We start from the raw sequence: 27,553 nt of genomic DNA, 5'->3' as shown, positions 1-27,553 counted from the left end.
CCTGTTTCCTCTTGTGAAATTTCTGAAGTTCAGATCAAAAATCAATTTGGCTAAGAATTCAATTGCTATGCTACCTGTAATAAGGAAAGATGAAAATAATAAAATAATTTAGATATCAAAAGGAAAAAAAAGGTAAAAATGTATATTTATTTAGCAATTTTCTTACCATCAGAATACTCTAGAGAGCCCTATCATCAATGAAGGGGATTTATGAGTTGTGATGATACAGAGTGAGGACTCAGTATTGCCAGGATATTGGAAAGAACCCCATGGTCCTTCTTTAAAATTTGCTTGTTATATTCCAGATGGTCAGTTGGCAAAGGAGACAATTTTTAGTCAGTTTTACGTTTATTTACATAGTTAAACATTACAAGCGTACATCTCCTAATTAAAATAGAGCAGTTTTAATCAGTCCCATTATAAGTACCCAAGTGAAACTCTAATTGTTATTCATCATCTACATGTAATTGAACACAAATAATGTACACATAATACACCTGAGATTAAGCAGGACTTTGACTTAATGTCTCACTCCCACAGATTCTCCTCAGACTGTACACTACTCCCTTAATACTGCACAGAAGTGACAGCCAAAGTCATGACTGAGCATTTGGACTCAAACACACAACCTTCCGACTCGGAAGTAAGTGTACGATCACTCAACCAAGATTGAGAGCAGAAAAAAAATCTTTAAATCAGAAATCAAAAGGAAGGCACCTGCTAAAAAAGGAAAGATATTTTCCAGAATTCAGTTATTGTATAAATTTAGCAAGTGCCATCACAAAGGTACTCCAGAATTTTATCAATACAGATCTGGGTTGTCTCTATAACAGAAAATACTATTCAACATAGAGAAACCATAAAAAATAGTTTACATGAGAAATCGGGGTGGAAAATTCAAAGTGCCAAGTGTGAAAACGTAACTGAGCTTAGAAATAGAGCAAGTTGCCAGTTTGAGCTCACGATCTATATTTCTATATGTCTTCTTTTCTCAACTTCTCGTGCTGTTGAAAGCATGTATCCGTTTCTGGCATACGTTTTCCCAGGTATGATTGGCATACTCAGCCAACTATCCATTTCCCTGGTGTCAGCAAAGGACAGTATATTGAATGCTCAACCCTCACAAAGCATGAGATTGAAATTCCACCCACTGGCGTTCAACGCAAAGGAGCTTGAAGTAATATCTTGGCTGGCCTTTTCTCACCACAATCCTAGCAGCACAGGCTTTAAGACTGGACTCAAAGGTAAGTAACTTGACCAAGAGATCTTAAAGCACAGAAATTGGCCATTCATCTCGTCATGCTTGTGCTGTTTCTCTTTCAGAGCAAACTAATTGGTCCCACTCACCCATTCTTTGCTCACAAATTTTCTTGTTCAATTGCGTTTTGAAAGTTATCATTGAATCTGCTGTCAAACAGTGCATTCCAAAGTGCAACTTAAAATAGCAAATCTCTTCATTCCACAGCTCCCCAACCCCCGAACCCATCCTGACCCAACACCACCCATCTCCCACCCCCCGCCATTTCTTTGCAAATTTTCTTAAAATCTGTGTCCTTTGGTAATGAGTCCTTTTGCCAGAGGAAACAGCTTCTTCCCATAACGTTTATCAGATTCTTTCCTGAAAATGAAAGCTTTAAAATTATTTCCAATTCTAAATCATATCTATAAATGATAATACATAAATAATTCTGTTTTAAGATAAAAATGATTTCATGGTTGTTACTAAGGAAGGCTTGTAACATGGATTTTCTTGTGGAGTATGGACATTTCAGCAATATTTCACTCTACAGAGAGTGAGCACATTCTCTTCGAGTGCATTTGTTTCTATTGAAACCAAAGCAACACCCACAAGGCAGTGAGCTCCACAGATGAAAGCTCCTATTGATATGGAACAGCATTCGTCTTAAACCTGACAAAAGGTAAAGTTTCTTGTTTTGAAAGTTGCAATGAAACACTAAAGCTCTCTATCACACATATCCCCTTAAGAAATAGAAGGCACATTGAATCGCCATCAAGAAATAGGTTATTACGATGACATTTTGAAAGTTATTTTAAAAGATGTAATCTGTAACTGCTGATGAGATGGGGAGTCATGTACTCAAACTGGTGAATGGATATCACATCATTGATTTGACAGATCTTCACCACACTGCTGACATTAGTATCTCTTCCAAATGTAAAAATACAATGCCAATATAAAAGAAAACTTGCAAAGGACATTAACGGGACCTGTAGAACTGTGCTTTATGGTTGTCAGAACAAGATGCTGGAACACACTATCTAAGTTCAGCCCGAGACTTCCTTTACCATGTGGACTGCAATTGTTCAAGAAGAAGCCTCACCTATGTTTTCTGAACAATTATGAGGAATGGATAATAAACATTAGCCATATTCCAGAACTGATTTAATCAAAACAGTTTTCCACTCCTTTCTCGCCTGATAGCAGCACCTCATCCTGGGCCATAACTCCTTGAGTGACAGTAGCCACAATGCATCTCAGTGGAAGTGATAGCTCTGTTTGTGAGGCTGGAATACAACTTTAGACACATGACCTCCGAGCTTGGCTTCTTCATCCAATATCTGCATGCTCCCAAATGCCAGTAGCAGTGTAATGGACAAAGCTCACTGCTTCTGAGAATATGTGAAGGCCCCCTATCTCAGTCTCAGGTGAGATCAACTAACACAGTCAAAGTAAGGAGTGCACCTTAAGCTGTGCTGGTCTCACTGGGAGGAACTCTGTTTTCCAGACTTGAGTTTCTGGTGCCCATTGTGGTCAAACCCATTGTAGTTATATCATGCCATTGAAAAAGAGCAGCAAGAAATTATTTCTGGGTATGATTTTCCCACATTGCACTTAAGAATTTCTATTGCAATGTTGTCAAGTGTAACACAGAGGGAAGGAACATGGGTTGAAGATGACGCAAGCTGCTCCATCTTGCAGTCAGTTTCAGAGAGATATCAGCAGAAATCCACAAACAGGCTGCCTGTCTATCTTCATTTGGCTAGTGCAGAGTCATGGGGCAAGGAGGCCAATAATGAATATTTTAGAGAAACATGATTCTGCCACTCACTAACTCGGGCAGTTTCAAAGATATTGGAAGTAGTCAAACAGTGTGTCAGTACCGTCTTCAGGATCACTGTTCCAAAGCTTTCACATCTTTCAAGTGTAAACTGGGGGTGGCCATGTTGATTCACGAGACTGTGCAAGAGCAACCTCAGTAACGACAGCTGCTTCTCTTCTTGGGTAGTCTAGGTGGGAGCTGCCCATTCGAAGGCAGAGTGTTGGTGCTATAGTCCGGCTAACAATGAAACACAAAAGCATGTTAACTTATTATTGCAATGTCTTGGCTCATACCACCTAAACAAAGACTGTGAAACCTCTATAGGTTCACAAAGATTTATCGTTAAAGGATATTTGATAGGACAAATCAACAAAGTTTAACAATATTGATAAACGAAAGTCAGTGGTTTATTTCCAGCAGGAATGTTTGATCATTGAAAAGAAAAGTCAGGCCGGATTGAATTTTTCCTCTGCTACGTACTACACCCAGGTAATTCAATAGGCATGATGCCAATAAATGCACTTCTCATTATTTTAGCCTGGAAATTAACCTGTGCAACAAGCATTGGAGTGAGTGTTTGTATCAAGTCAATTTAACCTCTGAATCAAATGGTTTTGATTAAACAACATTAGCACAGACTGGTTAAAACCCTGAATGATATCCCACACAGTTAAAAATTTCAGAGGTAATGGGAACTGCAGATGCTGGAGAATCCAAGATAACAAAGTGTGAAGCTGGATGAACACAGCAGGCCAAGCAGCATCTTAGGAGCACAAAAGATGACGTTTCGGGCCTAGACACTTCATCAGAGAGGGGGATGGGGAGAGGGTTCTGGAATAAATAGGGACAGAGGGGGAGGTGGACCGAAGATGGAGAGAAAAGAAGATAGGTGGAGAGGAGAGTATAGGTGAGGAGGTAGGGAGGGGATAGGTCAGTCCAGGGAAGACGGACAGGTTAAGGAGGTGGGATGAGGTGGTGGGTAGGAAATGGAGGTGCGGCTTGAGGTGGGAGGAAGGGATGGGTGAGGGGAAGAACAAGCTAGGGAGGCAGAGACAGGCTGGGCTGGTTTGGGGATGCAGTGGGGGGAAGGGATGAGCTGGGCTGGTTGTGTGATGCAGTGGGGGGAGGGGACAAACTGGGCTGGTTGTGGGATGCGGTGGGGGAAGGAGAGATTTTGAAGCTGGTGAAGTCCACATTGATACCATTGGGCTGCAGGGTTCCCAAGCGGAATATGAGTTGCTGTTCCTGCAACCTTCGGGTGGCATCATTGTGGCACTGCAGGAGGCCCATGATAGAAATGTCATCTAAAGAATGGGAGGGGGAGTTAAAATGGTTCGCGACTGGGAGGTGCAGTTGTTTGTTGCGAACCGAGCGGAGGTGTTCTGTAAAGCGGTCCCCAAGCCTCCGCTTGGTTTCCCCAATGTAGAGGAAGCCACACCGGGTACAATGGATACAGTATACCACATTGGCAGATGTGCAGGTGAACCTCTGCTTAATATGGAAAGTCATCTTGGGGCCTGGGATGGGAGTGAGGGAGGAGGTGTGGGAGCAAGTGTAGCACTTCTTGCGGTTGCAGGGGAAGGTGCCGGGTGTGGTGGGGTTGGAGGGCAGTGTGGAGCGAACAAGGGAGTCACAGAGAGAGTGGTCTGTCCGGAAAGCAGACAAGGGTGGGGATGGAAAAATGTCTTGGGTGGTGGGGTCGGATTGTAGATGGCAGAAGTGTCGGTGGATGATGCGTTGTATCCGGATGTTAGTGGGGTGGTGTGTGAGAACGAGGGGGATCCTCTTTGGGCGGTTGTGGCGGGGGCGGGGTGTGAGGGATGTGTTGCGGGAAATGCAATCAAGGGCATTCTCGACCACTGTGGGGGGAAAGTTGCGGTCCTTGAAGAACTTGCACATCTGGGATGTGCGGGAGTGGAATGCCTCATTGTGGGAGCAGATGCGGTGGAGGCAGAGGAATTGGGAATAGGGGATGGAATTTTTGCAGGAGGGTGGGTAGGAGGAGATGTATTCTAGGTAGCTGTGGGAGTCGGTGGGCTTGAAATGGACAACAGTTACAAGCTGGTTGCCTGAGATGGAGACTGAGAGGTCCAGGAAGGTGAGGGATGTGCTGGAGATGGCCCAGGTGAACTTGAGGTTGGGGTGGAAGGTGTTGGTGAAGAGGATGAACTGTTCGAGCTCCTTTGGGGAGCAAGAGGCGGCTCCAATACAGTCATCAATGTAATGGAGGAAGAGGTGGGGTTTAGGGCCTGTGTAGGTGCGGAAGAGGGACTGTTCCACATAACCTACAAAGAGGCAGGCATAGCTTGGGCCCATGGCCACCCCCTTTGTCTGTAGGAAGTGGGAGGAATCGAAAGAGAAGTTGTTGAGGGTGAGGACGAGTTCAGCTAGGTGGATCAGGGTGTCGGTGGAGGGGGACTGGTCGGGCCTGCGGGACAGGAAGAAGCAGAGGGCCCTGAGGCCATCTGCATACGGAACACAGGTGTATAGGGACTGGACGTCCATGGTGAAAATGAGGTGTTGGGGGCCAGGGAATTGGAAGTTCTGGAGGAGGTGGAGGGCGTGGGTGGTGTCACAGACGTTAAAATTTTCAGTTTCCTTTGAAGCTGATCTTCTTGACAATACCTTCTGGAGGTGGAAAAACCACTTTTTGTATTCAGCTGGCTTTGCACAAGAGACTTTCACAGGCTCCATCATGTTACCTGCAGATAAAAAATTGTATTTGTGGTGAAACAACAAGTATTTCAAAAAGTATAACATTCCAAGAGGCTTCATATGAATATATTTTATTTAACATCATTTTTGTGCAAAGCCACACAAAGGGAAAGCAGGATAAGAGGTAAAAAAGCTTGGCTAAAGAGTTTAGAGAAGCATTTAAAACAAAATCACATAAAGCAGATGGCCATCCCAGATTGGACCAACATTTATTGAACATCTCTAATTGCCCAGAAGGCTTTTAAGAGTCAACCATATTGCTGTGGATCCAGGGCCATATGTTGGTCAAACCTGTTAAGGATGGCAGATTTTCTTCCCATAAGAACATAAATGAACCTGGTGGGCTTTTACAATCAAAAGTGGCGATGTGGTACCATTAAACTGGTTTTATTTTATAAAATCAAATTCAAGCATCATCATTGTGGGTTTTGAACTCATGTTCCCCAGAACATTATCATAGGATCCCTATAGAGTGGAAACAGACTAATTGCCCCTCCGAAGAGCATCCAACCCAGACCCATTCCCCTACTTCCGCTTCATGTCTAACCCACCTAACCTAAACATCCCTAGGGCACTACAGTACGGCCAAACCACCTACCCTGCACGTCTTTGGACTATGGGAGGAAAACGGAGCACCCGGAGGAAACCCACGCAGACTCAGGGAGAATGCGCAAACTCCACACAGACAGTCGCCCAAGGCTGGAATGGAACTCGGATCCCTAGCACTTTGAGGCAGCACCACTGAACCAACGTACCACCCATGATTATGATTATGCTGGGGGTTTCGGATTTCTAGCCCACTGACACGACCACTATGGTACCATTACTTCATTATAAAGGAGAACACGAGAGAAGTTAAGTAGGGAAGGAATTGAAGACCTTACCAAGGCTAAACTGTCAATAATGCAGTGATAAAAACAAGGGAACAAAAACAAGAGGCTAGAATTGAAGGAAAGCAGAGTCGGATACTGGAGAAAATATCTTTGAATTTCTTTATAAAGCTGTGTTCTACTTTAGCTTTTAATTAAAAATAAGTTCCAGTCCAAATGTAACCTAACAACCTGCCCAGCCTTGCTATTCTTATCGAGGAGAACAAGTCGAATGAGCTCCAGAATGCTGAGAGTATCATTCAGCTGACCTGCCTGGAAGTGAGCTCAGATCTTTCCAGGAGATAGTTCTGAAAAACTACTGGTTTATCTGGTGGTTTACTCAAGGATAGAGTTCAAGTGGGTAAGTAAGCTAAGAATTATTGTGCAAGTATGCAAAATATACAAAACAAGGTCAAACAGAGTGTAACTTGGTCTACGATAATGTGGACTTTGAAACAGCATGTTTGGATGAGGTTCGCTACATCACTCCTGAAAGACACTTAATCTATAGAGAGAAGGCTCTATTTAGAACATAGAAAAGTACAGCACAGTACAGGCCCTTCGGCCCACGATGTTGTGCCGTGATCATTTCAGTTGATCTATTTCAATAGATTTCTCTACAATCTCAAGGTGAGAAATTTCCATGAGACACAATCACATCAGGAAGTAATAATAACAATAATAGGCAGTGTATGAAAATGTAATGCATGGGAGTCAAAATTAAGGGGAATCAATGACCTTGTGGAATTATTGCTGGACTGGTAATCTAGAGGCTGAGGTAATATCCTGGGGAACTTGTTTGAATCCAACCGTGGAAGATGGTAGATTCAGCAAAAATTTGGAATTAAGAGTTTAATGATGATCATGAGTCCATTGTTGATTATTAGGAAAAACCTATCTCATTCACTCATGTCCTTTAGGGAAGGAAATCTGCTATCCATACTTGGTCTGGCATATATGTGACTCCAGACCCACAGCAATGTGGTTGACTCTTAACTGCCCTCTGGGATATTAGGGATGGGCAATGCATGCTGGCTCAGTCATTGAAGCCCTCATTCTGTGAATGAATAAAAGAAGAAACAACCTTGGTGATGACATGAATTTTGATATACAGCAAAACGTAACAGTAAACTGCAACACACCAATTACTTCCTAGATACAGTTTTTGAGGCTACTCTCAGCCATTTAACGCTGGACAAGTCCAGACAGACATCCAAAGGTACAATTTGTACGATAAAATCCAGGGGACAGAGCACTGAGTCTTCTGGAGTCAATTGTGGTGCTCTAAATGTTGCTGAAAATGAAATGATGTCATTTCAGAGAGAGATCACGCATAAGACAAACCCTGGGCTGTAAGGGTCAGAAAACCATGAGTTGGAGCACAGGTTGACTAAATTCTCAAAACAAAAGGTCATGGAGATTTATAAAGTAGATTCCATTAGAAAGAAAGGTCATCTTAGTGGGGTGAAAAATGTCCGTGAAATACAATCACATCAGCAAATAATGTAACAACAACAAATAGTGTGTGAAAATCTAATATGTGGGAACCAAATTCATGAAATGAAATGACTGACCTGTAATTTCAAACTCAAGATGCCCGACACGAGCTGATCTTTCCAAAGCTCTGATGCTTTGAGTTGCAAGTCTACCCTGTGTGGGTAAGGATTAAAGATCAGTTTTTCTTCATTCTAGCACCCAGACTTCTTTTTAATCATGGTCATCAGGTTTTAAATACACTAATTAACCTGACTTCAATGCTCTGAAACAATGGAATCTGGCCATGTCATCCTTGTGCTTGAAGGAGTGGACAACACATAGTGTTCAATAAAACAAAGATGTATTTTTTAAAAAATCCCTCCAAAATGTCTTGAATACAGTCATGACCTGGAGATGACCATTTGTCATTAATTCTATATTTTAACATGTTAATAGATTTACTATGGGCACTTGACTCTCCCTTTCACACAATTTTCTATCCTCTAAGTCACTATCTCTCCTTGAGGAGCCAACTCCTGATAGACTATCACCAATCATGCTACTGAAAAAGGACCCTCAGGATTTTGATCCGTTCAAAAACAAAGGAATGACGATATATCTGCACCAGTCATGAAAGGATAGAATGTTTCAGGTCGTGGATGTGATGCCAACTGAGTGCATTGTTTTTGTCTTGGATGGTGATGAGCTATTCGGATGTTGGTGGAAATGCACTCATCCAGGACAGGAGGAATATTGCATGACTCTCCTGATATATACCTTGATGGCTATGGACAGGCTGTGGGGCATCAGGAGGTGAGTTACTCATAATAGGATTCACAACCCATGACCTGCTCTTGTAGCCATATTATAGCCACTTCAGATAAGTGAAGATCAGTAGACTAGTTGACTGTGAAGATTCAAGCTTAGTTTTTGTCACGATAAAGAGCAGCCAATATAAATTGGGGCAAGTGCAGGTTAGATGGATTGGCTGTGCTAAATTGCCCACAGTGTCCAGAGATGTGCAGTCAGGTGGATTAGCATAGGAAATGGTTTTACAGGATTAGAGTGGGTCTGGGTGGGATGTTCTTCAGAGGGTCTGTACAGACTCAATTGGTTGAATAGTCTATTTCCACACTGGAGGCTATCTGTGGTGGTCTCCCGATTTCTAGCCACAATGTTTGGGTTCAAGTCCCATATGTCATGGAAGTGTTTCACTACATGTCCGGACAGATTGATTAGAACATTTTTTATAAGAACCACTTTTCAAATGGGGAGGGGCTAAGGAAGGGAAAGGAAGTCAGATTTACACTGTAACGGGTAATGTGAGTAAATGCATTTGGAATATAGATTGGGTGCCACTTCTTTCTTTGCCAGATGCAAAATTTCCTGATTAGCAGAGTATGGCAAATGTTTCAGGGCAGACAATTCTGGAAATGCGTCAGTATGGAAAGGTCCTTGATGTGAACTAGCTACAATACCAGACTTCACAGGATAATTGGCTTACGGGGAAATAAAGAAAGATAGAGACAAAAAAAAGCTGCAGATACTGAAATCCAAGTAGACAAACAGGAAGCTGGAAGAACACAGCAAAGCCAGGCAGCATCTGGAGGAAAGCGGCAGTCAACGTTTCAGGACTTCTTCAGGACTGGGTTTGAGGGTAGGGGGAGCTGCAGGTTAGGAGAGGGATAGCAAAATGGTGGTAATAGGTGGACACTAGTAGTAGGTGTGACCTGGTTGTACTGGTAGTAGGTATGACCTCCTCCCTTCCGTTCCACCTTCTGATCAGTGAAATCAAATGTAGACTAACTGACCATTTTGCTGAGCATCTTTGCCTGGCCCATTTCGGCCAACCTAACCTCCCAGTCACTGCCCATTTCAATTCCCCACTCCACTCCCCCTCCAAAATGTCTGCCCTTGGCATCTTCTAGTGTCACAGCGACTTGGAATGCAAATTTTGAAGAACAATAACTTATCTTAGGCCTGGGCACCCTACATCCCAGGCAGAAGGTAGGGAGGACTCAATGTTGAGTTCTTCAATTCCAAATAACCTTTCCACCCATCCCCTGGCTCCCTTTCCAGCTCCACCTCCTCCCTTCCATTCCCACCTTCTGACCCTCCCTTCCAGCCAACAACTCACGTCATCCTTCCCATTGACCAACCAGGTTGTACTTATTGCCGGTGTCAATGTATCACTGCCATTCTGGTACCACGCCTTAACCCACCTACCCTTTAATCTGCAACACCCCCTGCCCCACATCCAGTCCTCAAAAAGGGTAATACCTGAAACATTGACAGCTCATTTCCTCCAGAAGCTGCCTGGCATGTTGTGTACTTTGAGCAAAGAAAGATGTTGCAATTTAAGCAGCGCTTTTCATTTGTGTCGAAGGGAGGAAAATGTAGATAAAGTCTTTGCTGGTAGATTTGTGAGGCTAGAAAGGTTTGACCAATAGATGTAGGATTTGATGTCCAGCTCTTTGTTGAACTGGATATCAAGCTATCACATGGCCTAGTTCAGCCTGACCTGTGACCAGTGAGGGATTTTTGACATGTGCTCACCCTGTGGATTGTCTCACACTTTGATGTGAAAGCTCTTTGAAAGTGATATTGGAGTGACCACAGATGGGAACGAAGGTAGGGGATTTGAGAATGCTATCTGCATGCTGAGCAAGAGTTGAACAGAGCCACAGAATTGATTTGAAGGAGGAACCTGAACTATTTCCTCTCTGTCATGCACCTTTAACTCTGCTTGAATTTAAATTAGGAGCTGACAGAAATGAAACACTTACTTCATACTGAACAGTGGTTTTCTGTTCGTCGGTGGAGAGGATAATAAGATCGTCTGGAAATAAAACCATAATCCTTTCTTCAAATACCTGTATAATTTTAAAAACAAGAGAAGATAGAGGTTGATATTAATGAGAAATTGCGCTAAGATTTTTAGTGTGATCAGTAACATTATTGGTGTACTGCAAAGAACCTGATGCAGGGAGTTGTCAACCAAATGCCAGATTGTTGTTCACAATGTTGCATTAACATTCGCAGGGAGCTGTTTTAATGCTATTGCCTAAGCTGAAGAGCACAGGCTGACACGTCTTATTAATAATAGGCACCATCTGTCAGATCTCTGTGTCCTTCCTACCCCTGCTATAGGATAGGTAACACATTCAAATCACACAACCGATAAAGTCCCAACTAGAATGGAACAGAGCTGAAAATGGATAGGTGCAAATCAAATCAATTATAGTCTGAGTTCATCACTTCCTTTGAATGAATGCAGAATCACTAGAAGCATTGATGTTGGTCAATAAAGGTCCAAAGAGAAGGCCCACTAGAAAACTTTGAAAAAGACATTTTATATAACATTACTCACAGCTCTCTGTTGGTCAGAAAGAGTTAATGCCAAATCCATCCACCTGATTATATCACACAGTCTTTGGGCAGAAAAGAAGCAGTCTCAACCTTCTAATGGAAACAAGCATGCCATTTCTGGCTCCTGATAGCTTTTATAATTATCCCTGTCTAAGCAATTTAATTGAAGCCTTTGGCCATCATACAATAGGTTATAACTTGTTGAGAAGACAGATGCCTCATTCTTGCTCACACTCCACAGTGGTTTTTCCCTTACCACTGCTAATTAGATAGGACCTGAGCGTAGAAAGGAGAATTGAGACACCACATCTTAGAAGGCAGTGGGCCAGGTGCTGGGCATGAGATTAGAGCGGATAGGTGGTTAATGGCCAGCATAAATAGAATAGATCAAAGGGCTTCATTCCATGGTATAAAGCTTTGTGATGCTGTGGCTGAATTTATACGCAGTTAGATTTCTCAAACAGCGCTGTGATAACAACCAAATCATCTGCTAACTGAACTTGCTAAAAGAATAAAAATTGGCTAGAACACCAGTGATAACCTCCCTACTCTTTTTCGAATTGATGCTCTGGAATCTTCATTTACCTAGGAGGACAAATAAGGCTGTTTTTCATATTTCATCTGAATAATAGTACCTCTAGCAGTAATCAGTACTGCTCCTGGAGCATTAGCCTTGATTTCTGCGTTCAAGTCCCAGAGAGTGTCTTGAATCCACAACCTTCTGACAGTGACAGACGTTGAATTGTTCATCAGTGCTGATTGCATTGAATGGTGTATGTTCCTATTGAAGACTGAAGTTACTGTCATATGACTCCCAATGGGTGAGAACAGAATGAAATTGGCCAGCTTGGACCAGGTTGCCTTTACAGTTGGGTGTGATATAGAAGTCCAAAAAACAATGGGTGAGAAATATTTTAAAAAGATGAAGTAATAAACATTGCATGGAAGATAAAAGAACACAGCTTTAGAATTGTCCTGTAAAAACCTAATTCATAGGTACCTCAATCTAAACGCAGTGGAAATATTTTTATTTTGAACATTGTGAATTTACGAAGAACAAATGTAGCTACAGTTTATTTTGTGTCTGACCTTTTATGTCAGGTTCTGTGCTGTCACCAGTACTTCCCGTGTGTGGTGAGCAAAGTCATAATTTCACTTCCAGCAAATCAGAAGCAAGGTTAACACAGTATCAATATTTGGTTCAATCATACAGCTTTTACGATCTAACATTAAGACAAGGCATGGCCCCTTTTGTTTCACACCAAACCTCAAGGCTAGTAGTTATCATGGCACTTTTTAATGCCACTTTGTGTGGTTGAATCTGTACTTGAAAATACAACGAATTTTAGGATGGATGCCACTTCAAGTTCCAGCAACCAGTATCAAACACTTACAGAGTGGCTGAATACAAAGAAAAGCTATTTCCACATAATCCCAGCCTTATCTTTCAGCAATTGTCCTGGATCAGTTTTTTTTCATGTCAGTCATCTTGTGATTTTCTGATTGTTTTTGTGATGGCAGGATCTCTCTGCTCCTCCTATTCCAGTCTTTCCCACATCAAGACTGAGAAACATTCTGCCATTGGCAACTATACTTTCAATATGCTTTGGTCCTAAGATCTGGGATTCCCACCATAAACCAACCATGGCTAACCAAGGAAGTGAAGGCGAGTATACATTGCAAGGTAAGGTGTAGAGGGAAGCAAAAATCAGTACTTGAATCATAGAATCAGTGAATCCCCATAGTGTGGAAGTAGGCCATTTGGACCATCAAGTCCACACTGACCCTTGAACAGCATCCTACCCAGCCCCATAGCCCCACCTTACCCCTGTAACCCTGCACTTCCCATAATCCACGTAATCCATATATCCCTGGGCACTTTGGCCAATTTAGTACGGCCAATCCACCTAACCTGCACATCCTTGAACCAGGATAAATTTTGAATCCAGCAAAGGAAGACTAAAAATATAAGAAAAAGAGAAAATGAACTACAAGGGCAAATAAGTGAGAGATATTAAAACTGACAATAAGAACTCTAAATACATAAAGAGAAGAGACAGATAGAAATGTACATAGGATCCTTAGAAAATGAATCTGGGCAGAAAGTTACGGAGATCAAGGACTTTGATATTTTGCATCAGCCTTTATGGTAGAAGATACTTCTAAAATCTCGTTACTACTAAAGAATATGAAGGAGGAATTGAGTACCATCACCATTACCAGAGAAGCACAAGTAGTCAAACTAATCAGATTAAATACAGATACAGGTAGTTCTCCTAAAAAGCGATAGTTGTGCTCTTGTGTAACCTCACGCTATAGAAAATCGCACTAAAGAAAGTAGCATTACAGGGAAATTGCTAAACCTGTACATCAGAAAGTTTTCGTTATCCAAACAGCATCCAGTATTCATCAATAGCATTACAGCCAATTAGCGTTAATGAAACATGTGTTATAGCGGAACTACCTGCAGGTTTCCTAACCCTGATAGCTTGCATCCTAGGATCCTGAAAAAAATAGCTACAGAGGTATTGGATGCGTTAGTTGTAATTTTCCAAAAATCATAGTATTTTCGAACAGGCCTGGAAGATTGGAAAACTGCCAATGTGACAGTACTTTTCAAAGAGAAAAGGGGGGGAGCAAAAAGAGGTTCATTGTAGGCTAATTAGCCTTAAAACTATTATTGAAAAATGTTGGAATCTTTTATTACGGAAGTAATAGCAGCACATTTGGGAAATCATAATCTAATCAAGCAAAGTCAGTACAGCTTCATGAAAGGGAAATTGTGTCTGACTAATTTATTAGAGTTTTTCGAGGAAGTCTCAACTAGAGTAGTTAGGGGAGAACTAATAGATGTAGATTTGGGCTTCCAGAAGGCACCTGACAAGGGTACCTCACAAAATGTTGTCATAAGATGACTTTGGAGTATATTGGTATTGATGAAGAATTGGCTTATCGGTCGAATCAGTGAGTGGGGACAGGGGAAGTCATGCTGCCACGAGGTGCTGGTGAGACCACATCTGGAGCACTGTGAGCAGTTTACTTCCCTTATTTTGGGAAAGCTATCCTTTCATTGGAACCAGTTCGGAGAAGGTTCTCCAGGATGATCCTTGGTATGAAGGGATTATCTTAAGAATAAAGTTTAAACTGGTTCGGACTTTAATCATTGGAATTTAAAAGAATGAAAAGTTAAGATTCTTAAATGGCTTGAAAGTGTAAATGCTGAGATGTTTCCCTTCATGGGAGAGTCGAGGACCAAAGGGCATAGTCTCAGAGCAAAGTTTTAAGACTGAGATGAGGAGAAATGTCTTCAGTCAGAGTGTTGTGAGTCTTTGGAATCCCTTGCCATAGAGAGATGTCGGGGTCTTGCAGAGTCCTTGTGTATATTTAAGCTTGAGGTAAATTCTTGATCAGTAGGGAAATCAAGGATTACAGGGAAAGGGCAGGAAAGTAACATGATTCGGCAGACCAGTCATTATTCTATGGAGTAGCAGAGCGAGTTTGAGGCATTGAATGACCCACTCCTGTTCCTTTATCTTATGATCTTCCTCCAAAGGATACAGCCACTTCTTTGGAATTTTTTTAACTGAACCTAAATATTCAAAGTTTTTGATTCAAATAGAGAAGAGAAAAGAATTTGGATTTTAAAAAATGTTTTGTAATGTTTCAGACAGTCCCATGATGATTCATGGTCAAAGTTATATTCGAAGAGCATGAACTGTGATATTAACAAAAGAAACAGTCAAACACAGCAAGGTTGTATGGGCAACAAATGGGCTAAATGCAGAGATAATCCGTTTTTGGTGCTGTTCCATCAAATTCCTACAGAGAGGAATGAGGCCATTTGGCCCATTGAGCTCACTCTGGCCCTCTGGAGTATCCCACCCAGACTCACCCCTACTACCTTATCCCTGTAACCCTGCATTTCCCATGGTTAATCCACCTAACCCACACATTTTCAGACTGTGGGAGGAAACCAGCACAGCCAGAGGAAACCCATACAGACACAGGAAGAATGTGCAGACTTCACACTGACCAAGGGTGGAATTAAACCTGGTACTGTGAGGCAGCAGTGCTAACCACTGAGCCACAATTAAAGAACATACAGGTTAGAACCAGTGTCTGTGTATTATGCAGTGCAATATTTCACATCCATGTAAACTCTTCATTTTTGAGAAGAAGCCCCTCCCTCACTGAGCATTTAATGGTTGGGGTATAGGGTTTCCAAACCTACCACTTGATAAAATGGCAAAGTACTCAAACCACCTCTTCCGTACAGCAGTCAATTAATACTGTGAGGAATGGCTTGACAACCAGTCAGCGCCTAGAGTAAACTGTTGTGATCATTGAGAATTTGATGTTCTTGCATTTATCCTGATGAAGCTTCAACATATTGTCTCTCTTTACAGTAATATTCAATTTCTGTACAACCAAGAAACCATTATGAGCCACTTTACCTGGGCTGGGGGGACCTTCCATCTTCATATTGATTCTACCACTGAGGTAAGAATCATCCCAAATTGTTCAGATCCAAAGAAGAGTCATATCAAAATGTTACCTCTGTTTCTCTCTTCACAGATGCCGCCAGACTTTCTGAGTTTCCTGCAGCACTTTCTGTTTTAATCCCGTTTGTTCATTAGTTTATTTAAGTGAATCTTCTTTACATGTTGGTAGTTTTAATGAGCCTGTTTGGAGATGTTATGACACATCTCTGTAGCAGGTGGGACTTGACCCAGGGGTATATTCGAGTTCCCTGCTTTATGTGTATGATTGTCTAAGTTGATATCCTTCTTTCCTCTGTCCAAACGATGCTCGTTTTAAACCGTATGCATGAATCAAAAAACTGATATGATCCGATTGGTAGGTAATTTTACAACATCCCTGATTGTAACTCTCCATTAAAATCCACACATAATAAAGATTGGCTGCATTTAAATAAGTGGTTGTTTCACTGCCCCATGGGTGGCCTGGTAAAACTGCACCTAATGTATCGTATTGACTCTCAACATCGTTGCAAGATCTATTGTAACAGGTCAGTGCAGCACCGAAATAATGCTAAAAATGCTGCGTCATTAGACATGAAATTTAGCAAAACCCCCATCACTCTCTCTCTCTCACTCACTCACATGCACGCACTTACACACACGCGCGCGCGTGCGCGCGCACACACACACACTCCAGATTAATCTACAAATCCCTGAAATGTTCAAGTGTCCTCCTGTAACTAATACCTTCCACAACAGATGAATAATCCAGTCCACTCAGCTGCAGAATGTAAGATTCAAACATTCACAAATTCGCTGTTGTGCTTCCCTGCATAACACGCATGTAACATTTCAAAGATCATTAGTGAGAAATGAAGTTTGCAATGTCTTGAGGTCCTTTGGACTTCCTGTTTGCTGAGATCTCATTACATATAGTCAAGGTGTATTTGTCAATTTAAACAGGAGTAAGTGACTGACCTGACTCTGTGCGAAGTTTATTTTTACCATGGACAAGTAAATGATATCTCCCAGATGTTGGATAGGGGTTCCTTCCCAGCCTTTAATGGGTTGCTGTAGCAGATATTTCTCCAGCTCTGGCCGCTTCCAGCTCTCATCACAAGGGATCTTATAATCAGGACCAACAGACAGACGTGATTAAACAGAATAAAATGAAGACTTGTAAGATGCTGAAGATCTGAAACAAAAACAGAAATTGCTGGAAAAACTCAGCAAATCTGGCAGCATCTGTGGAGAGAAAGTAGAATTAAAGTTTTGAGTCCAGGAACTCTTTAAACAAGGTTCAGTCATATTTCCCTGGTTTAATAAGAATTCATCGACTTGGATAAACTTGGATAAAAAGGGAAAGCTGAGTCTTAATAGAAAATTAAGGAAATAGGTTACATTTTAAGCAGCCAGAGGATTAGAGTTCTATTGAATGCTCCTTTTTAGGTCACTATGAAGGTAATGACTGAGTGAGCATACTTTCCCCCTAGAGATACTACCATGTGATATGCACAAATCTACAACAGTCCCATTAATCTTTTCCACATCTGTATTACTTAACTCCTCAGAAAGGTTGGTGATAAATAGACGGATGCAATTCACCCTTTAGCGGTAAGAATCAGATCTGTAATGGCGGCCTCCCAAGCAGACTGACTCTGATGTCAGTGATGTATGGCCAATGGCCTGTCCGTAGCTCCTTATGTACTTGCTTTCTTATCCTTTCTCAATCCTTTCAATCGCATTCTAAACTAAAACTTTCGATTTTTGTATTAATATTTATTCTAAAGTGTAATTTCTTCCCCAACTGTTTTTACTGCAGTTTTGAATATCCGTTACATCCCTTTCAAATTTCTTCCTCAACTCAGTTCCTGAAGGTGCTAATTCTTGCTGGGGTACCTTTCAGTGATCTCTAACTGCCAATTCTACCTTGCCTGTAGGATGGATTTTATGAGTCAGTGTTGATACTGAATGCTAGTTGTCTAATCCAGCATGAGAACAGCAAAGAAGAGCTTAACCTTGAAATTACCGGACATTGAGATACATGCCAGTTTCCAGTTAAAGCCACAGGATAGTCATCCAAGAACAGGAACCGTAGTTGATTTCCAGATTATTACAATCGCTGAGGCCAATGGCAGAATCCCTAGTACTACCATGGGGGAACACAGGTTCACTTAATGCTTTCTCCATCCCTGTTCTATTTGGAAGAAGAATCATATTGGACTCAGAACATTAATCCTGTTTCTCTCTACACAGATGCTGCTAGAACTGCTGAATTTCTGCAGTTTTTTTTTTGTTCTTGACTTAATGCAGACTTGTGATTGATCCCGAATCATGCTTAAACAAACACATTCAATTTCTCATTAAGCATTAAATCTATAAGTTTGCCAACCTCCTCAACATTGACAGTTGATGCAGTGAACTTGTAAAAAATAAATGCACATTGCCTACCAGTACAGACAGCTTTTGCTGTTTGTGTGGACGATAGATGGAGGCCTTCTTCACTCTTCTTGGCAAATGGGCCATCCATATTCTAAACTCCTCTGGGTCTGAACAAGTGATTATCCTGGAATCGAACATTGATCCTAATGAGAAGGAAAAGTGAAAGATTAGGACAATTGAAAGTCATTTCATAATGGTGGTGTATATCTGCATACAAAAGAAGAGATTCACCTGCCCCTAGAGCATAAAATGTAAATGTCAATATCTCAGCCTCTATTTAGTGTCTCATACACTCAAAGTTCATTTTCTCATCATTTTAACCTACATGTGGTTAAGGCTCCAAAATTGTCGAAGGTACAAAATCATCATTGGTCTAATGAAGATCATAATTTTCACAATGTCTTTATCTATGGATTTTTTCTTTCTTGCTTTATATCATCACCCATTTCCCCGGCATAGCTTGCTAATTCCTCCCCATGTTGGCAGCTTCGTGAATTTAGATTTGTTCCAGCTTTTACTTCAAGTTGAAGAAGGTCACCTAACCTCATCAGCCTTTGGATTTGGCCTTATACTCAGTTTCCCCTCTAACATAGCAACATTGCAATGCTGTAGAAGCTTTCTCAAGGGAATTGTATTAAATGTGCCTTTGAGGAGGTTATGGCCCTGAGGAACTCAGTGCAAAGCTCAATATTGATGTTCCAGTGCAGTACGGAAGGACTGCCTCACAGTCAGAAATGCTGTCTTTTAGATGAGTTATTAGACTGAGATCCTGTCCAACCTCTCAGTTGAACATAAAGATCCAATGCAACTCCTTTGAAGATATGTGAGGAAGGCCTCACGAGTGTTCCTATGGAAATTTATCCTTCAATCCAAGATAGAGGTAACCTGGTCATCGTCAAAGGTTGTGAGAGATTGTTCAAATTTCCAATTGTGTTTTGTTCATTACAACTTTGCCTGTACTCCAAAAATATTTCATTAGTTGTAAAATGTTTTGGAATGTCCTGTTGTTATAAAAGATGCAACATGAATACAGCACTTTCACATTGATTTTGAAAGCCTTGCCCAGTGACCCAATTGGTTTGAGGATGTGAAACACCATTCAGCTTATAATATCATTGCAGTCCTACTGGACCATAGAGCTGCTCTCTCATTTGGGAAAGACAACTGGTGTTGTTTTAACCTGGCAGCCACCATGCCTCAGGTGAGGGGAGACATTGAGAAAGGAGAACCTTCAAAGTAACCGCAGCCAGTATTGTAGGAATTGAACTAATGCAGTTGGCATCACACTACATCACATAACAGCCATTTGAGCTAACTGACCTTTTACAGTTGGTCAATGATTAAATCTCGCTTGCATGCCAAGTCCAAGAGATAAATTTCACCTGTTAATGGGGATGAATACATGGTCACCGGAAGTGAATTATGAAAATGATGCCAATACTTTGTGGACCAGAGCAAACTCACAAGTGGAGACATCATATCTGTTATTGCTGTTCTCTGAAGGGAAACCACAACTAGTTTGCGGCCGTCATCTGACATGTCACAATCAAAAGGCCACCTTGGTGCCAGGTGACATTTGAAAATTCGAGTCAAAAGGTTGCGGCTTGTAGTCTCACTCCACAGACTTGAACCCACGCCTAAGTTTGGCTCTTCACTGTCAAGAAGGTGCTGCGTAGTTGGAGGTTCTGCCTTTCAAATGGGTTCAGGAGTGCAAAAGATTAACTGACACTATTTGTGGAAAAATAGGGTGCCCTGGACAACATTTATTATTCCCTCACTTTAAGTCACACAAAAAAAAGTGTTCATTTGCCCCACTGTTTTGGGGCCTTATTGTGCCACATAATAATTGTTATATTTACCCAAAATAACAGAAGTCAACATGTTTCAAAAATAACAAATTGATCTCAAAGCTCTTTGGGATAAACCGTGGGAGTGCTACAGCTATAGAGATTCATTTTCTTTCAAATATGGCCTCAAAGTGCCTGGGACAGATTCTGCAGCAATGTATAGAATAAGCTCCGGAAATGTAACAGAAATTAAGCCTTTCTGAGTGAAGTGGATTACTCATTTGCTGGGCACTGCAAACTTAAAGTTATAATTACCTGCAGTTGGCTGATTTCTCAACATGCAGTGAATATAAATGCTAGATTAATATTCTGCACATCGTTGTTGTGCTTGTTTTACATGTTTAATCGGATAAAGCATGTCTTAATAAGTTACTGGTGGCCATTAATGCCATCCAGTCCAGCAAAATCTTAGACACCTGGACAACTTTCAATGTACAAAGATCCCAATGAAATTGCAGATTAATCTTCTCTGCAAACTTCCTTGGTCGTTGCAAACCTTTGATTATCTGACCCATTTAAGTGTAGCTGTAAGAAACACAGACACACATTTACATAGCACCTTTCTCAACCTCAGAAGGCTGTTAAGCATTTTACAACTACTGAAGTGTTTTTGCAGTGTAGTTAGTTGTAATGTTGGAAATACAGCCTGTTTGCTGGCAGGAAACTCCCACAAACAGCAATGTCTAATGAGCTTTAGTTGTTTGAGGAGATAAATCTTCACCTTGGAAATCAACCATTTAATGCAGAATTCCATTCAAGAAGATCGATGTTATTTGCTCTTACCAGTAATTTCAAAAGTATTTTCCATTAGCGTTTTGACTGAAATTCCAGACAATGGTAACAATCCCTGGAAAATGAAGAGAGTTTTAATGAAATGTCAGTATTTCCTCAGTTAGATCCAAGGCTTGGTAGTGGTGTGGCTTTAAGACTCACTGGTTTTCTTCAAAGGTTTTGGATTTTTTAACCACTTTAGCCAACCACTTCACACAAAACCTTTCTCTCAGTCTAGCAAGCCATCAGATCATATCACAACAATATCAGAATCGTGTCTCTTATACATTTGTTACTCACACTTGCATTCAGTACATACAACTTCCTTACACATGCGCATCCTTTACAGAAACACAAAACAAATGTTCAGGGGTTACTTAGATCATATTCCTTTACATATGTATCCTTACACAAAAGTTCTTATTCGCAGTATTCGATTTCACTGGAGAGGTTTTTTTTCCCTTGGTTTCACTCTCAAGTCTTTTACTGTGGAGGGCTGCAGCAGCTGGGTCATTGTGTACATTCAAGGTTGAAGTAGACAAAGTTTTATCACTACGGGAATTAAGAATTATTTGGAAAAGGCAGGAAAGTGGAGTTGAGCGTTATCAGATCAGACATGGCCTCATTGAATGGCAGACCAGACTTGATGGGCTGAATGGCCTACTTATTGCTTTGTCTCATCTTTGGGGAAGCTATCTTTGAGACAATGACCTTATGGTTGCCTAGTTCAGCAAAATTTGGAGATTAGGAAATCGCCTGGATTTCACTCTCATGGGATTGGCAGGACAATGCAGATCTATCGCCTTCATCTCTGCTGTTCAAAACCCACTCCAGTACAAATTAAACCTGACACTCCAACACAATACTGAGGGCACTGTCAATGGAGCACCCTATTGGATGCAAAACTAAATCAAGGCTCTGTTTTCCCTAATAACAAAGTGTGGAGCTGGATGAACGCAGCAGGCCAAGCAGCATCTCAGGAGCACAAAAGCTGACGTTTCGGGCCTAGACCCTTCATCAGAGAGGGGGATGGGGAGAGGGTTCTGGAATAAATAGGGAGAGAGGGGGAGGCGGACCGAAGATGGAGAGAAAAGAAGATAGGTAGAGAGGAGAGTATAGGTGAGGAGGTAGGGAGGGGATAGGTCAGTCCAGGGAAGACGGACAGGTCAAGGAGGTGGGATGAGGTGGTGGGTAGGAAATGGAGGTGCGGCTTGAGGTGGGAGGAAGGGATGGGTGAGAGGAAGAACAGGTTAGGGAAACGGAGACAGGCTGGGCTGGTTTTGGGATGCAGTGGGGGAAGGGGTTGAGCTGGGCTAGTTTTGTGTTGCAGTGTGGGGAGGGGAGATTTTGAAGCTTGTGAAGTCCACATTGACACAGGGTTCAGGCTGCAGGGTTCCCAAACGGAATATGAGTTGCTGTTCCTGCAACTTTCGGGTGGCATCATTGTGGCACTGCAGGAGGCTCATGATGGACATGTCGTCTGAGGAATGGGAGGGGGAGTTAAAATGGTTCGCGACTGGGAGGTACAGTTGTTTGTTGCGAACCGAGCGGAAGTGTTCTGCAAAGCGGTCCCCAAGCCTCCGCTTGGTTTCCCCAATGTAGAGGAAGCCACACCGGGCACAATGGATACAATATACCACATTGGCAGATGTGCAGGTGTACATTTGCTTGATATGGAAAATCATCTTGGAGCCTGGGATAGGGGTGAGGGAGGAGGTGTGGGGGCAAGTGTAGCACTTCCTGCGGTAGCAGAGGAAGGAGCGGGTGTGGTGGGGTTGGAGTGGAGTGTGGAGCAGACAAGGGAGTCGCGGAGACAGTGGTCTCTTCGAAAGGCAGACAAGGGTGGGGATGGAAAAATGGCTTGGGTGGTGGGGTCGGATTGTAGATGGCGGAAGTGTTGGAGGATGATGCGTTGTATCCGGAGGTTGGTGGGGTGGTATGCGAGAACAAGGGGGATCCTCTGGGGGCGGTTGTGGCGGGGGCGGGGTGTGAGGGATGTGTTGCAGGAAATGCGGGAGACGCGATCAAGGGCATTCTCGACCACTGCGGGGGGAAAGTTGCGGTCCTTGAAGAACGTGGACATCTGGGATGTGCGGGAGTGGAATGCTTCATCCTGGGAGCAGATGCGGCGGAGGCGGAGGAATTGGGAATAGGGGATGGAATTTTTGCAGGAGGGTGGATGGGAGGTGGTGTATTCTAGGCAGCTGTGAGAGTCAGTGGGCTTGAAATGGACATCAGTTTCCAGCTGGTTACCTGAGATGGAGACTGAGGTGTCCAGGAAGGTGAGGGATGTGCTGGAGATGGCCCAGGTGAACTGAAGGTTGGGGTGGGAGGTGTTGGTAAAGTGGATGAACTGTTCGAGCTCCTCTGGGGAGCAACAGCCGGCGCCGATGCAGTCATCAATGTAACGGAGGAAGAGTTGGGGTTTGGGGCCCGTGTAGGTGCGGAGAAGGGACTGTTCCACGTAACCTACAAAGAGGCAGGCATAGCTTGGGCCCATGCGGGTACCCATGGCCACCCCCTTTGTCTGTAGGAAGTGGGAGGAATTGAAAGAGAAGTTGTTGAGGGTAAGGCGAGTTCGGCTAGGCAGATGAGTGTGTTGGTGGAGGGGGACTGGTCGGGCCTGCGGGACAGGAAGAAGCGGAGGGCCTTGAGGCCATCTGTTTGAGGAATACAGGTGTATAGGGACTGGACGTCCATGGTGAAAAACGCTGTAAGCTGGTTGTAAAAGACACAATAACTCTGTGTTGAAGGGAAGCAAACACTTATCCTTAAATCAACATCACACAAACAGGTTATCTGCATTTATCACATTGTCATTTGTGAGAACACCTTTGCATGCAAAATTGGTCTTCTAGATTTCACCAGAGATTCTGCTGCAAAAGTAATCAGCTGTAAAGTGTTTAGGGATGTCCTGTGGTTGTGAAAGACACTATGTGATTGAAAACCTTTCTTTCCATAATCTCAGGTTTGTCAGGAATTCCATCTGTGGTCTTGGAAACACTGATCTGAGCTTCAGATTGCACCTCACAAATGTAAGCAGTGAAGGAAGAGATAACAAAGTGTGGAGCTGGGTGAACACAGCAGGCCAAACAGCATCTTAGGAGCACAAAAGCTGATGTTTCGGGCCTAGACACTTCATCAGATGAAGGGTCTAGGCCCGAAACTTCAGCCTTTGTGCTCCTAAGATGCTGCTTGCCCAGCTGTATTCATCCAGCTCCACACTTTGTTATCTCAGATTCTCCAGCATCTGCAGTTCCCATTATCTCTAAGTAGTGAAGGAAGTCAATTTTCATTTATTCCCAATCCTCACACCATCCCTCCCAGCAGCACTGACTCAGCTGGCTGTTTACGTCAATGCAATGGAGAAAGACTCTGGAGGCTTTGGTCGCACAGTTGCGTTTTATTGGGTTAGTTTAAATGTCAGCAATAATAAGTAACTAATGGATCCACAGAGCAACTCTCCCATTAGAGAGGGAGACAACTGGTGCCAGTTTAGCCAGGGGACCACCACGCTTGAGGTGAGGTTGCGAAGGAGATTTTTTCATGGTAAACTTGGCTGGTGCTGGAATTGAACCCGGTGATGCTGGCAGTCCAGCATAATGAACTAATCGACCCCCAAAGTATGCACAAAACTACAATTGGGTTGCTTTCACATCATAGAGAGAGAGGAATGACCAGTGGTGAGTTTAACCCGAGGGCCAACACACTGCAGGGCAAGGCGAGATGTTGAGAAGGTGCAACATAACAAAAGCATTTTGACAGTCAATTTCTTTTTCCAACCATTGAAATCACAGGAAGGTACAAGCCTGCTCAAATGATGGAGTAGACAACACATATTCTGTAATCTGATTTAAAATGAAGACAAAACAGATATTTTCACCTGATAAATGAACTTGTTTTTCTCATCATCTACAGCCAGAAGTAACAAATGCAATGGAAACAGAACGAGGTGTCTTTTACTCTCTTCCTGTGGAAATTACCAAAAAAAAGGGTGCATAGTTAAAATATTCATTCTTAATACTTATTTGACATTGCATTAGTCATTAAAAACTTATTACCAGATATAATTTTTTGGGGCGAGACTAATAGTTGATGAACATGCCGTTGTAAATAATTAGGAGGTTCCCTTTGCGAAGTGCAGATACGGGTTTACGCCATTCACCCTTAACGATTAATGCATCCAACTAATCTCCAGGCATTGAAATTTCTACATCAAATTTTTGATACAGGGAGTGGAACTGAGAAACTGTAATTCCCAGGAAGATTTTGCCTTATTTTTGTGTGCCTGTTTCAGTGGACTCTCGATTGGAGTAACTAAAAGTTGCTGGATTAGGAATTCAGAGATCTGTTCTAATGCTGTGGAGTCAAAAGGCCAGTTTAGCAGCTGAGATTATCTCAACTCAATTGATTAATAAATCTGAAATAAATCTTGCCTGTCAGAATGGTCATAAAACCACCTGGATCATTGTAACAATGGATTTGATGCATTCATTCGCTGCAGGGAAGATATCTATCAGCCTTAACCAGTCTGAAATATATGTGACTGCAGACCAGCAACAATATGGGATGACTCCTTACTGCCCTCTGAAATGACCAAAAAAGCCACTACATTGTACCAAACCACAACATGAGAAAGCATCCTGGGAGTACTTGTGTCATATAGCTGACAGGGTTGAGGCAAACAGCCCTATACCACTTTCCCAAGAGCAGTTGTGGTTGGGCAATAACTAGGGCATTTGAAGCGACACTCACAACCAAAGAATAAAGCAACAGTCTCTTCAATCAGGCCTCTGTCAATATTCACTTCTGTTTTCTTTAAAACATTTTACTTTTAACACCTACACACACACCCTACCCCTCCAAATAATGAGGGGCATGGATAGAATTAATGGGAGATGTCTTTTCCCTAGGATGGGGGAATTCAAGGCTAGGGGGCACATTTTTGAGATGAGAGGAGAGAGATTTAAGAAAGACATGAGAGGTAAACATTTTATACAGAGGGCGGTTCTCGAGTGGCATGAATATCCTGAGAAAGTGATGGATACAATTATAATGTTTAAAAGACATTTGGATAGGTACATGAGTAGGAAAGGTTTGGAGGGATATGGGCCAGGAGCAGGCAGGTGGGACTAGCTGAGTTTGTGATTATGTTCGGCAAGGACTTGTTGGACTGAAGGTTCTGTTTCCGTGTTGTGTGATTCTATGCCTCCATGATTCCCAATCTATCCAGTCATAATCCTGAACTCCATGATTTAGGATTATCCAAATCTCATAATACTTCCTCTTACCTGAAAGATGTTACTGAGGTTGGGGGTATGTGGACTTGTAGGGTAGAGGCAAATGAGTAGGAAGGAACAAGTGAGATGGCAAGGGATGGTGGGCCAATCGACAGGCATCCAAAAAACCAATCTGTAGCATCACAACCTAATGATTCCCATAATATCACAGTCAGTAACTCAAATTTTGTTCAGCATTCACACTCAAAGCCCCATTGTCCTAAACCAACATTAACAACCCAAACTCCACCCCAATCACTCCTGCCTGCTGTTAATATTGGCATTTTCTTCGTCATCCTCCTACACCTGGCTGTTATTCAGCCATCGACTGCAGACAGGTTTCTAGTCACAGACAGCGAAGATCTTAAATGCCTTAAAGCAGCAACAGTAAACAGCTTGATAAGATTTAATACTGCAGACTGTGGGCAGTTACAAAATTACACCTCATGTGCTGGAAGATCAACTCTTTTTCATGTTTGTCAGCAATGGCTTGTGGGTAGGATACTCTGAGTCACAGCGTTAATGAGCTTGAGATCCCCTCAAAAAAACTTGAGAAAAATATCTAGGTTGCCACTTCTGTGCAGTTCTGAGGGAGTGCAATACGGTTAGAAATGCTATTGTTCAACTGATATGTCAAATTGGATTCCCGTCTGAGCTCTCACATGAATGTAAAAGACCATTGATGCTATTTCAAAGAAGAGCAAGTGTACTATCTTGCTATTTGTTGGGATTGGCAATGTGCAACTTGTTGCATTTTCTGCAAGAGAAGAGGGATTCTCATTTTTTCACATGTCGCTAAAGTCCACCTGACCATAGGGCTGCTCTCTCATATTAGACAAAGATGCTAGTTAGACGGGGTGGGGGTCAACACACCTCAGGTGAGGGGAGAGTTTGAGAAGGAGAGTTCTTCAAAGTAATCTCAGCTGGAGTAGGAATTGAAACAATGCTTTTGGCAACACTCCACATTGCAAATCAGCCATCCGGCCTCAAGCATTTAATTCCCTGCAGAGGGCTTTGGGCTAGTCTTGAGGGCATGGAAACCATGGGCCAGGAGCAGGCAGGTGGGACTAGCTGAGTTTGGGATTATGTTCGGCAAGGACTTGTTGGACCCCAACTGTGGGTCACTTCACCGCTAGGAGAGCATCGTATGCCTGTGCACAAACTTAGAGTAGGAAATCACAAGGGTTCACTTGCTTGTCAAACATTAACCATTGTCCTGGTAACTAGTGCTGCCTATCTTTT

The 27,553-nt window shown here is 42.4% G+C and overlaps 1 protein-coding gene across 1 annotated transcript in view; it reads right to left on the bottom strand.

The window, feature by feature from the left end:
* Window positions 1–253: 253 nt before the first annotated feature.
* The window catches only part of LOC125466685 (probable pleckstrin homology domain-containing family N member 1), a 64,902-nt gene continuing 37,602 nt past the window's right edge, over window positions 254–27,553 (bottom strand). The window contains exons 5-12 of the mRNA XM_048561547.2: window positions 24,916–25,002; window positions 21,045–21,108; window positions 18,424–18,557; window positions 16,951–17,097; window positions 10,909–10,995; window positions 8,221–8,296; window positions 5,688–5,764; window positions 254–3,299 (exon numbers count right to left, since the gene is read on the bottom strand). Of these exons, the coding sequence (XP_048417504.1) occupies window positions 3,216–3,299; window positions 5,688–5,764; window positions 8,221–8,296; window positions 10,909–10,995; window positions 16,951–17,097; window positions 18,424–18,557; window positions 21,045–21,108; window positions 24,916–25,002 (756 nt within the window). The 3' untranslated portion in view covers window positions 254–3,215. The remainder of the gene's footprint in view (window positions 3,300–5,687; window positions 5,765–8,220; window positions 8,297–10,908; window positions 10,996–16,950; window positions 17,098–18,423; window positions 18,558–21,044; window positions 21,109–24,915; window positions 25,003–27,553) is intronic.

The sequence above is a fragment of the Stegostoma tigrinum genome, chromosome 28, assembly GCF_030684315.1.
Source record: "Stegostoma tigrinum isolate sSteTig4 chromosome 28, sSteTig4.hap1, whole genome shotgun sequence".
In the NCBI taxonomy this organism is placed as follows: Eukaryota; Metazoa; Chordata; class Chondrichthyes; order Orectolobiformes; family Stegostomatidae; genus Stegostoma; species Stegostoma tigrinum.
Note: the sequence above shows the minus strand (reverse complement) of the source record. Positions and strands in the feature narration are given on the sequence as shown.